Below are 12,532 nucleotides of genomic sequence, written 5' to 3'. Positions count from 1 at the left end.
ACCAACACTGCCGTCTGCTCTGCCCTCATTCCCTTAAACTTTTAAACCATGAGCGAGTCGGTGGGTTTTCTGTCAAAAAACGTGAAAAAAAGGCAAGGGGTAAATCGGCAAAATGTTTCACAAATTGCAAAAGAATTATTAGATCAAGAGAATTGTTTTGAAAAAGCTAAGGAAAACGGTCTAAAGAAAAAAGAAAAAAGTTTTATAACGATCATAATTACATATTCAAAATATGGTACAAGAGTGTTATAATCTTAGGCACTTTTCCAGGTAATTTCCTTTTATTTTATATATACTTTTTTAATTTTCAGGTAATTTTCTCATAACTTTTTACTCATGTCTTTCTGATTTTTGGGTGATTTCTTCTTTGGTTACTCATTGCCATCGTGTTTTTGGACTAAATAAAGACACTTTACTCAGGTTTCAAAGAGTTAAACTGAATCGATGACTGACAGAAAATGAATTGGCATCTATTTTTATGATTGATCATTTATCTCCGGCAAAATGCCAAATATTCACTGGCTTCATCGTCCCTTTTTCTGTTTTCTACCGTTAGTTGAATATATTTCTAAACTATTTAATGATCAACATGTTACAAAATTATTAAGCACTTTTTCAAGTCTTGTTTGTCTTGTTTGTTTACTTTTTTAAAATTAGTTTTCAGGTCATTCATTTGTACTTTTTACTAATTTCTTGCTATTTTTGGGGACAATTTTCTCAAGTTTCAAAGGTGAAAGTTAAATAATGTCATGATAATTGCATTTATTGTCCTGTGGACGGCGTATTCAGTGAACAGAGACTGCTGACTTTATAATGTTCTGGTTTCTGGGACATTTTTGGCACTTCAGAGGCAGGAAGTCTAGATTAAGCAGTCTGCACCTTAAATCCTCAGTTTTCACTTTTATAAAAGAACATTTCAGCCAAGAAACTCTCTGTAGTTTGTACTTAATCAGTGAGATTCTGCTCAGGTTGTGCTTTTTTTAACCTCAGCGCTTGTTTGCAGCAGAAACATTTGGATGCTTGAGGACATGTTGAAAACAAAAAGCCATATATCTTCTTAATGGTACAATAATTCTCAGCATCACTGCAAAGACACGCAACACAAAAAAATGAGATTTTGAACTTCTCCCTCTGCCTCTGTGTCTGTAGGAGGAAGGGGACTCCAGCTTCTACTGTGAGCTGTGCGATAAACAGTACGTGAGACACCAACAGTACGACAACCACATCAACTCCTACGACCACCACCACAAGCAGGTGAGTCACGCCGCCTTAACAAGGCACCCAGAGGTCTGCTTCATCCTGCCGCACAACACCTTAAACCCTCCTAACCAAGGTCACGGATTTATTACACCCCAGAGCCGCCACGAGCACTCTGCTCCGGTTTCTGTTACACACACTGTGGTCGGCAAAATCACCCAAACACAAAACAATATCGGCTCCTGTAACCAGCCAGACTTCAAGCTTCTACTGATTGATTTTATGTCACGAGAAGTTTTTAAATTCGGTGTAACTTGCATCATTTAGAAACGTCTGTAAATCCGCCAGGAAAATAAAGACTTAATAACTGCAGAATTTGCCCGAGGATCACCACATTCTTCAGTTTTCCTCAGTATCAAAGTAATCCAGTGACGATTTTTATTTTTTGCACACCCATGGGTTCACTGCATACAGGAACTATTAATAGCTAATTCAGCGTAGTTTTATTGATGCCAGTTTGTAAAATATGCAAACAAATATTGGCTAAAGAAGCAGGGCTCAAGTTATAGCCCACAGCAATTTGAATCTGCAGCAACATTACAGATGCTATTTCTATCCAGTTTATGTAATAATGGGCGATGAGCAGAGCTGCTTGATGGTAATTTGGGATTTTATACATAAGAATGGTCACTTTCAGAGATTTAACATGTATTATTCCTGTTTTTATTTGTCTGAATTTACTTCAGGAAGAAGCTATCCATGTTTCAGATCAGTGGTTCCCAGCTGCTCCAGCCATGGGTCTCCTGAGTCATTCAGTTTCATTTCACTACATTTAAACAACACACAGAAAAAAAGATTGCAAAACAAATATATCAAATTAAAGGCACAATGTTATCGATTTAGGGGGATTTGGTGAAGTGTAGCAGTGAAGAAACTTCTCCCGCTTAGAATCTCTTTAGTGTTTATTGTTCAGGAGGTTTTTAGGAACTGAATTATCCAATTATTATTAATTATTATTAATTATCTCTTCCTCTCCAAAACGAATCAGATCGGATCAGCTGAGTGATTTTATCCGCTAAAATCACTGACTGAAGCAGTTTTACATTAGAAATCAATATTTCTCAGATGCTGTTTGGCACGTGAAGCGGCCGGGATGAGAATCAGCACCTCCAAATTCTGCCCCGAGTGGAGGAGTTTAAGTACTTGAATATTATATTTCAAACATCGTGCATTATAGAGCGATCCGCGCCTTTTTGGGAGTTCATACATTCACTTCAGTTTTGGCCATTAGTGGAGATTTGGGATGGGAACCTCCAAACATCAGACATAAGTGTCTCTTACTTCAGCTTTGGCACAGACTGAAGACGTCTGACGAGACACTCACAAAAAAGACATTCATTTGGTACATTTCACATTATCAGGCGAAAGCGTTGAAATCTTTATTTTATTTGAATGATTTGTCTTTTTCAGAACAGATTACTCTGTGACATTCAGCAGGTAAGGAACAAGATGTTTCGTATGGCAAAGAAAAATGGTCTGTTGATATGTGGTATAAGCCAAAATGAAGAACCTATTGTCTTATAAAGGATGGTTATAATGTTGACGAACAGCTGAAGTAAAGGACAAAGATCGCTGTGTGCAGTTACGCTCAGGAACCGTTGGCTCTGGAGAGCGGCAGGTTTAATGCCACTCCTGAGGAGGACAGACTGTTTGTTGTGCGATGTCGGCGATATTGAGAGTGAGGTTCACTTTTTGTTTTGTTGCCTCGTGTTTGATGATTCAAGAAATATACTTTTCACTAAAATGTCGTCAATTTATGCCGACTTCTTTTGGTTGGATTGTAATGAAAAACATGAGCTATTCTTCAAGAAAGGAACCTTTTTTGTTGCAAATTTTCTTGTTCAAGCTTGGGAAAGACGGCAGAATATTTTGTTTAAGACTGAGCTGTGAGACAAAACGTCTCGAATCCCTGTGATGATGAAACGAAATGTGATGAAATGAACTGGGAATAATTGTTTGGACTTCTGCAATGGAGTTTTTCTTTGGGTGTCTTATAAACCCATGAGGGTTGGGCACATTGTGTGCATGACACGTAAATAAAGAATTAATCAATCACTATATTTTGGAATGCCTGGATCAATATCTTTTAGATTTATGTTTGCACGAACCGTTCGCTTTAATCTATGACTGTATGAGTCTTATTTCAAAATTCAGATGAATCAAGCTTTGCTGATTGTTATGAGAGTCTGAGTTTTTGAGGGTACTCTTTCAAGAACCTGTACATTTAATTGAATCCCAAAAATAGGTAAATCTATAAAACTCATTAATCTCTTCAGACGAAATGTTATTACTCTTCTATCAATACAAAAAATATTAATGACAGTTATCTAGGGCATCCTTCTAGGTTAAAATCAATAGTACATATTTGCTAAATTACAAAATAACACGCGGTGTATTAAAAATGCATCCTGCTTTCCTAAAAAATAGGAGGATTTGTGGTGTGTTTGTGATATTTCTTTGCTCTCTCTCACTGTTTTTTCTGTTCTGAGTGAAATGTAAAAACAGTTTGTTCCTCCATAGTGGGCTGTGGAGGAAGGTGACTCTGAGAACTTGCAGCTGTTTGCGTGTTTACAAAATTATAGGTGCTGGGAGGAATGTATTTGCTGCAATTATCATTTGTTCACTTGCAAGCGATGAAAGAGGCATAATATTTTTCACAGTTAGCTGTGTGTCAGACTTATTAGGTTTACTTGGGGATGCAGAGCATTTAGGGCATATTGTTCGAGACTGCAACACTTGCAGGAAATGGATTTTTCTCGCAGTAATATTTTCCAGCCTGCACACACACACACACACACACACACACACACCGAACACACACACAGAGAGAGAGAGAGCTAAGCTGCCCGTCTTTTTGTCCACGGTCAGTCACGGTCTCATCTTCCTTTTGGAAATGAAGTGGTTTGCAGAGAGGCTACGTCACACAGGCGCTTGATGTGCCGCTGTGACGGATGCAGACTTTGAGCCAGTTTATCGTGCATTATTCTGCTTTAAAGAGGCTGTATGTTTCTCTAATTGAATACAGAATTCATACAGTGAGATCTGCGAGAAGCAGGAAGGTGATGTGTTATTTGTTGTGAGCACTCTGGACCTGAGAGGAAACAGTCTCTCCGAGGTTAAATCGACGCTCTAACAGAGCGTTTACGTCACATCAACTGTTGCCCATTTTTGTCTTCCATTTATTCACAAAACCAACGAGAGGAAAAATCCTTATTTCTTATTTTGCCTTATTTCGGTATGGATATGCAGCCAACGGCGAGAAAGCAAACATTTTTTGATCCCTTTTTAATTTTACCATGAATTACATTATCTGACAAATGATAATTTTGCGAGTCAAAAATTCTCAAGTGCCATTAGTCCAAAAAATGTCTCACTGGACTGAAAGCCTTTATCTCAAACAGCCTATTATCCCAAAACAAACCACCCACTGCACCAAAGTCCTGTTTCCTCTGTTTTAGTCACGATCCCACGTTTTTTATTGACCTGTCCGGACTTTTCCAGCAATTCTGTGCCAACAAACGTGAATGCTTTCAGCCAACACATGACCTTTTTGTAACCACAATCAGGTGCTTTTTGTGCCTAACCACACGTTCACCATAGCATTTCTAAAAACATCTAACTTTGAAGAACATAAACATAAACATAAACTCCTTTTTCTTTAAACACAAGAAGTCAAAATTCTCAAATATTAAATGTCATTGAAACACCAGCAGTAACACAAGAAGTTTGCCAAATAAAAGTATTCTAAAATGGACATAGTTAGGAGTTGAACTGGGAAAGAATGAATTAGTAAAAAAACACCATTTGAAATTGTGTCTTCAGGTTTGAATACTAATAAATACACATTTTAATCCTAAAAAAAACACTGAGTTTCGATATTCGGTTCTTGTGTCAAGTGATTATTTTGCTGAACGCATTTATCAAATGTAATGATTTTACGAGAAAATCAAAATGGAAAAAAGTTTTGTATCATGTTTAGTGCTGATTATGATTCAGCCTAAAAAACACTTTTATTTTTACATTTGCAAAAGAAAAAAATCTTTTAAAATTTCAGTTTGTGAAAGCTGCTGTGTGTCCAAAGGCAAACCAAAAGCATGTCTAATAATTGATCTGAGAAAATGTCAAACATAATGTGAGCTTATAGTGATGCATGACCTTTCAGGAAGGTCTTTAAAATGTCATTTCACATGTTCCTCTGGTGTTTTATGGCGACTTGGCCTCTGAGAATAATTGACCGGCAGCGTGACGCGGTGGACGAGCTGATCACATGACATACACCTGGAAGTCTGAAGGAAGAATGATGTGGAACAAATTTTGCACAATATTTGTTTTTCTTTTAAATCAACATCAAGCTAACATAAAACACACGCATGCATGCAACTAAAACCTAAAAAGACGCTGGAAAGTAATAGAATAATCACTAAAATTACATGTTATAGCAGCTTGTAGTCAACTGTTTTTCAAACTTAGTCTCAATTTAAAGGCTGCATTTCCCCCCAAAATGAAACAATATTAATAGTTTGACTGCAGACAAAAGCCAGATATTCCTCTCCATCCCATGCGGCTACAACAGATACACAATGCAAATGTATTCCCTTGAATATTAGAGTCTATATTACATCTTCAGCAGCACTGACTTATAATTTTGTTTGTTGGGATTCTGCATATTTCAGATGCGAATTATTGAGCGAACAGGCAGATTATGAGAGAATGGCCTCCTGGACATTTACTGTCCGTGTGGCTGCGTTGCGTTCGAATAATTAAGCAAATACATAATAAAAAAAAGAACATAGGATGAGTTTAAGATCCGCAGATGCTCAATATTAGAGGATTATTGTTATTAGAGCCCCTGGATTTCCACTGAGATGGATTTTGTTATTAATACTTCTGACTGAGGGGCCTGGTTTAAGGGCCCCGTATGCATCCACGATCCAGAGGCTTTAATCACGACTAAAACTCAACACAGAGACAGAAATATGCTGTTTGTCAGATTTATGAAGCCGTGCGTACACACAGTTCTGTTTTATAATTCTTAACGTCCCACCCCCACAGGCAGCCATAAATAGATGTAAAAACGCCCTTAATGATCTGTTTATATCGACAGCAGATTCTTCACATGTACCTGTGAACCATCATCAGCAGCGATGCTTCTTTATAGATTCAGATGAAGAGATTTAAAACGTTTACAAATGTGATTGGAGCTTTATCTGCGTAAACTGCAAAAATAGCAGGGCTGGGCGATACGGAAAAAAGTCTTTATCATGATCATTTTTTTCATATCAGTCGATATCGATATATATCACGATATACATCAAATCACTATTTCTGTCGAGCTTAAAGGCTCCTGAGTGAGATATAAAGACATCATAACCAGTGATGCGCCATAATGATTATTTCAACCGATACGATAAACGATGATTTCCAGCTTCTCGTGGCCGATAAGATACCGATAATTTTCTTTTTTTTTTACAGATGAATTTAATATATTTAACAACATTTCAGACAAAAAGCTGGAGCAAAATAAATTTCATTCTTTTATTTTTGTTTTTTTTTCCTCCTATCTTCTAATGTCAACTTTAATTGTACAAAAATAATGTTGAAAATAATACTGTTGAGTTCTAGTGGAGCTACAGAGAGGAACATTTCCCAAACTGTCAGGAAGCAGCAGCTACAGAACCGTCCCTGAGTCACGGCTCTGCTGTGATCTCTGCACATTTACATGTTGTTCTGCTTGTTGTTGGAAGGAATCAAACATCAGATATCAGTTTATTCTAAGTGGAGAGGACATTCGGAGACAGCAGCAGAGACACCGGCGGACACACTGACGGAGACAAGGGTGGGGAATGAGAGCAGAGCGGACATTCGGAGACACCGGCGGAGAATGAGAGTGAAGCGGACATTTGGAGACAACGGTGGAGAATGAGAGCAGAGCCAGTGGCGTGTCCAGATGTTTTTTTACTGGGGTGGCCCATGTGGCGCTCGGACGTATGCAGGGGTGGAAAGTGCGAGCGCTGCTGCGGGCATACGTGTTGACATAGCTTCAATTAGCCATTTTTGTCTCCACGATCCACACCTACTTTAATAACTAACATCGCAGAGTCTTACATTCCTGTTAACAGTTCAGTGTAAAAGATAAATAGATCACTATTCACAACATAAACAGAGCGACACCACACAAATTCAAACTAAAGCTGGGGGGGTTAACAATTCTCAAATGGTAAAAATGCTTAAATTTAGCACCAAATCTGTGCAACAAATAGTATCAACCCAAAACTTGGTAATGGCAATGCACTCCTGCTGTAATGCTCTAAGCTTATAGTCTAAACTTGTGCCACATCTGTGACCAGAAAAACTTGGCACACTCTGCTGAGCTTTGTCTCAAATTAATCTTCAGGTTTCAAGCTTTCAGATGATGTTTATACATTTTATGTGACAGTTACTGCTGATCTGCTATCTCAGCCTAAACATCCCTTATTTCCCCTAAAAAAGGCAAAAATAGGATTATGGTAGGGAGGGGTGGAGTAAAAGAGGTTAAAAATTTAACTATTATCTTGAAAGAGTTGCAAGAAACATTTTGATAAGTCCACTTTTTGCTTTGACGTCAAACATGGTGATTTATTTCTGGTTATTTTAAAGTTTGGGGTTTTTTGTGTTGGATTTTGTGAGGATTTCTTGTTATTTTCCCTGTCCACCCCTCGCAGTGTATGTACGCCCTCTAAGAAATGCTGAAGCTACACTGAAAGCTTTAAAACAACACTTCATGTGTCTCCCTGCCTGTCTCTCTGTCTCTCTGTCTGTCTGTCTCTCTGCCTCTATGTTTTATCTCTCTGTCTATTTTGGTCTGTTTATCTATTTGTCGGTTTCTGCGCTCGCCTCGCTGTCTGTCTGTCTGTCTGTTGTCATCTGTCTGTCTGTGATATGAACCCACCGCTACATTATTATTATTATTTGTGACACACACACACACACAAACACACACACACACACACACACACACACACAGTATCAGTATCTCTGGCGTGCAGACAGCTTGCAGACAGAGCTCAGTAAGTGAATTAAGCTGGTCTGGACTGTACTAAAGCTGACACTGGCTGACTTAGTAAGCATACACACACACACAAAGACCTGACACACACACACACACACACACACACACACACACACACTCACACACACAGAGCAGATAAAGAATTGCAGAGCGGACAGGCAAACACATACACAAAGCCTCAACGCTGCATGACCAACTTTTTTTTCGAAAAATCCACCTCTTAATTCTTCTAAACTAAAACTTACCAATACAACTACTGCCACCGCTCACATTTCAACTACAAGTACCACACATACTATTACAGTTTTGCTGTGATTATTGATCTTTCAAACTCGGAGGTATTTGCAAAACTCGACACACTAATCCCCAAACTTAAACCACCCAGCAAAACATGAGACGTCTTTTGCAAAAGCAAACAATTTTTGCAAAACGCCGATAAAAAAGGGACAGAAACTGCCTCCTTTTTGTCTATAAAGCACTACTCGGACAGTTACCAAACTTATCTTTAGAAAACAAAATCCACCTCTCCTCACACAGCCACAGAAACTTCTCACATCAGTGCTGAGCTTGGTTAATTACTATTTTTTTGCACAAAATAAATGAAACAAATTACAAGAGGTATTAAAATTAGATAATTATGTGTCTACAGATCATTTTAAGTCTGATAGATTATATAGGTACTGTGCAGTGCTCCTGCTTCTGTTAATTCACAGACATCAGTTATTTATCAATTTTATTGTCATCTTTTTTCGTTTTTTTCTGTTGTGTTGTCATGCATTTTTTCACTAGTTGTACGTTTGTTTGCTATTTAATCTTTTTGATCCTTTTTACTGATTTTACTGCTATTTATAACTTTTGACAGCCATTGCGGCTAGTTATTTGTTTTTAATGAATTTATTATTATTATTTTATATTATCATATATCATTTTAGCCCACTGAATGTGAATCCAGGGCATTGCTGTAAACGTATTTTAGCCACTCTAAAAAAGGCGAACCTAAAAAATAAATCAAGATCAGTCTAAGTGGACGCCATAGTTAGAGTATTTTTACGGATTGTTGTCCAAACCTCATATTTACCTTTAGCCTATTTATAGCACTTAAGCTCTGAATTGTAAGTGAAGTCATGATCGAAAAGTGTTTTCAGATGCCTCAATGCTGGAAGGCAATGGGGAAAAATGATGCAGCGATGTCGAGATCAATGTTTACCGTTTTTCTGGGAGTGTATGAAGCACAAAACGAGCGTCAGTTTGGGATAAATGTGGCTGCAAGTGTTAATGATTTCAGAAATGTGCTTCAAGAATCACCGTTTGTTGTTTGAGCATTCAGAAACACACTAATAATCATAATCTTTGTGCTCGTCCTGCAGCGGCTGAAGGAGCTGAAACAGAGGGAGTTTTACAGAGCGCTGGCCTGCAGGAGGCAGAGGAGACGCAGGGAGGAGAAGAGAGAGGAGAGAGCGCTGAGGAGGCTCCATAAACATGGAGAGAGGAGGACGGGAGAGTGGTGAGTAACACGCACCTCTGCACAGTAACTGAGAGGAACATACTGACTGTATTTCAGCGTTATCTCTGTGTGGGGACAAACAGTAATATCTCGTTATGTTACTGAGATATTTTTAAACAACTTCATAAAAAAAGTCATAAAGTAGGTGATCTTATAGTAATTTTTTTCTTTACGCTGAAGAGAACTGTGTTATATCAACCGTTCAGTAGGTAAACATACTTCATAAATTTAAAGAGACAGTCCACACAATAATCATTTGGTAGAAAGAAGTAGTTCCAGTAACACTGAAGCTAACCGTCTCGCATAAAGTGATGCTGAAACTAACTAAGTCTTTGCAAAATCTGATTTTGTGACTAAAAATTTCAAGACTTCATCTTTTAAATGTATTTTCAAAGTATCACAGTGTATGTTAAGTATTAATCACTTATGATGCAGCATAGATTCTTACAGATGTATGAAAATGATTACACTTTACTTAACACCAACAATGAAACATTATGATGAAGCATAAATTGTTATAAATGCATTAATATGTACCTGTTATAGGACACTATGAGTCCTTACTAAAGGTCATTTTTGATGTGTGGATAGGTATTTATAATGCATTATAAGCCCCATCATCATCTAATCCAGAACAAGTCAAGAGCATACATTAGACCCCTGCCTCTTATAAATAATAATGAGTCACATCTATAATGTTTTATGACGGTTGATATAGTGCATCAGTAACAATCATGTTTTTGAGTGTAGTCATAAGGCATTATGAATGCATTATAATTCACTATTAATGCCTTCATAATGCATTATAGATTTGAATTTCTCAGAACTATGAAATCAGTTTCAACATGAGCACGATTAATTAATCTACAATTCTATCCTTGATCGTCCTTTTGATGTGTAATAATAAATAGAATAAAACAAAAACATCCGCAGTTGTCTAATGACAGCCTCTCCGCTTCTGAAAATTAATTAATATTTGATATCTATGACTAGAACTAATATTAAATACAGTAATTAAAGTAGAAAACAATACTAATGTTTCAGGTTTTTTAAAGCTTGATGCATTTTGTGCACAGAGCAATACGTGTGTGATATTAAAACAGGCCCTAAGGGTTAAATTTGTTTATGTCCTTGTTGTTTAACTGCAGTGAATTATGATCCATTACTGCTGTGTTTATGTTTGTCAAAGTTATTTTAACAGTTACTCAAAACTCTGCACATCTCTGGAGCATATCTGTGTAGTTTCTGTGTTGGTAGGAAGCTCCAACATCTGGGACTTTTTTTAGGTGGGCTGCCAAACAGAGTCGCTCTCACGTGCTGTTTCAAAAAAATAAAAAACCCTGCAAGACAAACGATAACCACACACGGAGGTCTGCAAACACATGATGTGGATTTGGCTGCTTCTCGCTGAAAACTCCATGATGATGATGAGAGAGTTCATCTGGCAGGCGACCAAAGTTGGAATTTGGTTTCTCAAAATACATATACGATTGCGCGTGAATGCAAAATTTGAAGCTCAGAGCTGCGAGTCACAACCTGAGGACGCCCACGCGAAAACAGAACGGAAGCCTGCGCCAGAAAATAGTCCCCGAAGACACGATCAAACACGACTTCTAAATCCTGTGCATGAAAGTTGGAATTTAAATGTTGCCGCTGACCGCTGAGCCAAATGTAGGCCTCCATATATTTAAATACACTTAATGTACTGACGTGTTTGTATCACAGTGTTGCACACGAGTAAAAATAAAACAGAAAAAAGCCCTCGCTCTCTGGTTACAACCAGCGTTGGCACGGCAACCAATCAAATTCTTCCTGCTGTGCTTAATGGGGATAATCAGCGTGGCTTTAAAGTGTTTCTGGCCAATCACGTCGTGCGGCTGAGCCCACTCGCTGCTCAGAAAAGTCGTGTTTCGGTATCGGCTGTCACTGCCATTTTCAGATCTGCAACAATGCAGTTTGGCTGCTGGCTCAAAGGGAGGGAGACGAGAGGCAGCAGCAAATTGATTTTCAGCTGGATTTCAGCTCCTCTCGCCGTCCTCATCGCTTGTCTCCTCGTTTCCTCTCGTTGTCTTACTTTCCTCCTCTCTTCATGTCTTCACTTTTAATCCTCTCCTCTGCTCCTCTTTTCTTTGTGTCGTCCACCACTTCTGCTTTTTGCTCTCGTCCTTTTCTCTCCTTCCCTCCTCACCTCTCTTCCCTTCCTCCTTTTCACCTTGTCCTCTCCTTCTCCTTTACTCCATCTCTTTATTCTCCTCTGCTTTTCTTCTCCTTTGTCCTTATTTTCTCCTCTATATTCCTTTCCTCCTCTTCTGTTCTTCTCCATCTCCTCCTCCTCTTCCTCCTCCTCTCCCCTTTACTTTCACTCTCCCCTCCTCTCCTCCTGTTTTTATTTGTTCCTGTTCATCCTCTGCTCTCCTTTTTCTTTCATCCTTTTCTCTCATCAACTTCTCTCCTCTTCCCTTTCATTTCATCCTCTATCATTTTATCTCATCCATCCTTTCCTTTCCTTTTTCACGTTTTCCTCTCTTTACTTTTAATCCTTTCTTCTCTTTTTGTCTTCTCTTATATTCGCCTTTCTTTTTGTCGTCTCCTCTCCCCTCACCTTGTTCTCTCCTCTCCTCTTTATTCCTTTCTTCCTCTTCTTCTCTCTTCTCCATCCTTCCATTCCACTCATCCTTTGCTCCCCTTTTCATTTATTATCCTTTTCTCTTTTCTTTTGTCCT

The 12,532-nt window shown here is 38.3% G+C and overlaps 1 protein-coding gene and 1 long non-coding RNA gene across 2 annotated transcripts in view; one reads left to right on the top strand and one right to left on the bottom strand.

The window, feature by feature from the left end:
• Window positions 1–12,532, bottom strand: part of LOC148187626 (uncharacterized) — a 151,152-nt gene that overhangs the window by 56,823 nt on the left and 81,797 nt on the right. The gene's annotated exons all lie outside the window — the stretch shown is intronic.
• The window catches only part of LOC121954818 (uncharacterized), an 81,959-nt gene that overhangs the window by 57,758 nt on the left and 11,669 nt on the right, over window positions 1–12,532 (top strand). Inside the window, exons 2-3 of the mRNA XM_088086610.1 lie at window positions 1,150–1,254; window positions 9,673–9,809. Coding sequence (XP_087942736.1) covers window positions 1,150–1,254; window positions 9,673–9,809 — 242 coding nt within the window. The remainder of the gene's footprint in view (window positions 1–1,149; window positions 1,255–9,672; window positions 9,810–12,532) is intronic.

This window comes from Plectropomus leopardus, chromosome 13 (genome assembly GCF_026936395.1).
Source record: "Plectropomus leopardus strain MGB_pleo_1.0 chromosome 13, ASM2693639v1, whole genome shotgun sequence".
Lineage (NCBI taxonomy): Eukaryota > Metazoa > Chordata > Actinopteri > Perciformes > Serranidae > Plectropomus > Plectropomus leopardus.
This window is presented reverse-complemented; position numbering and strand designations above follow the sequence as displayed.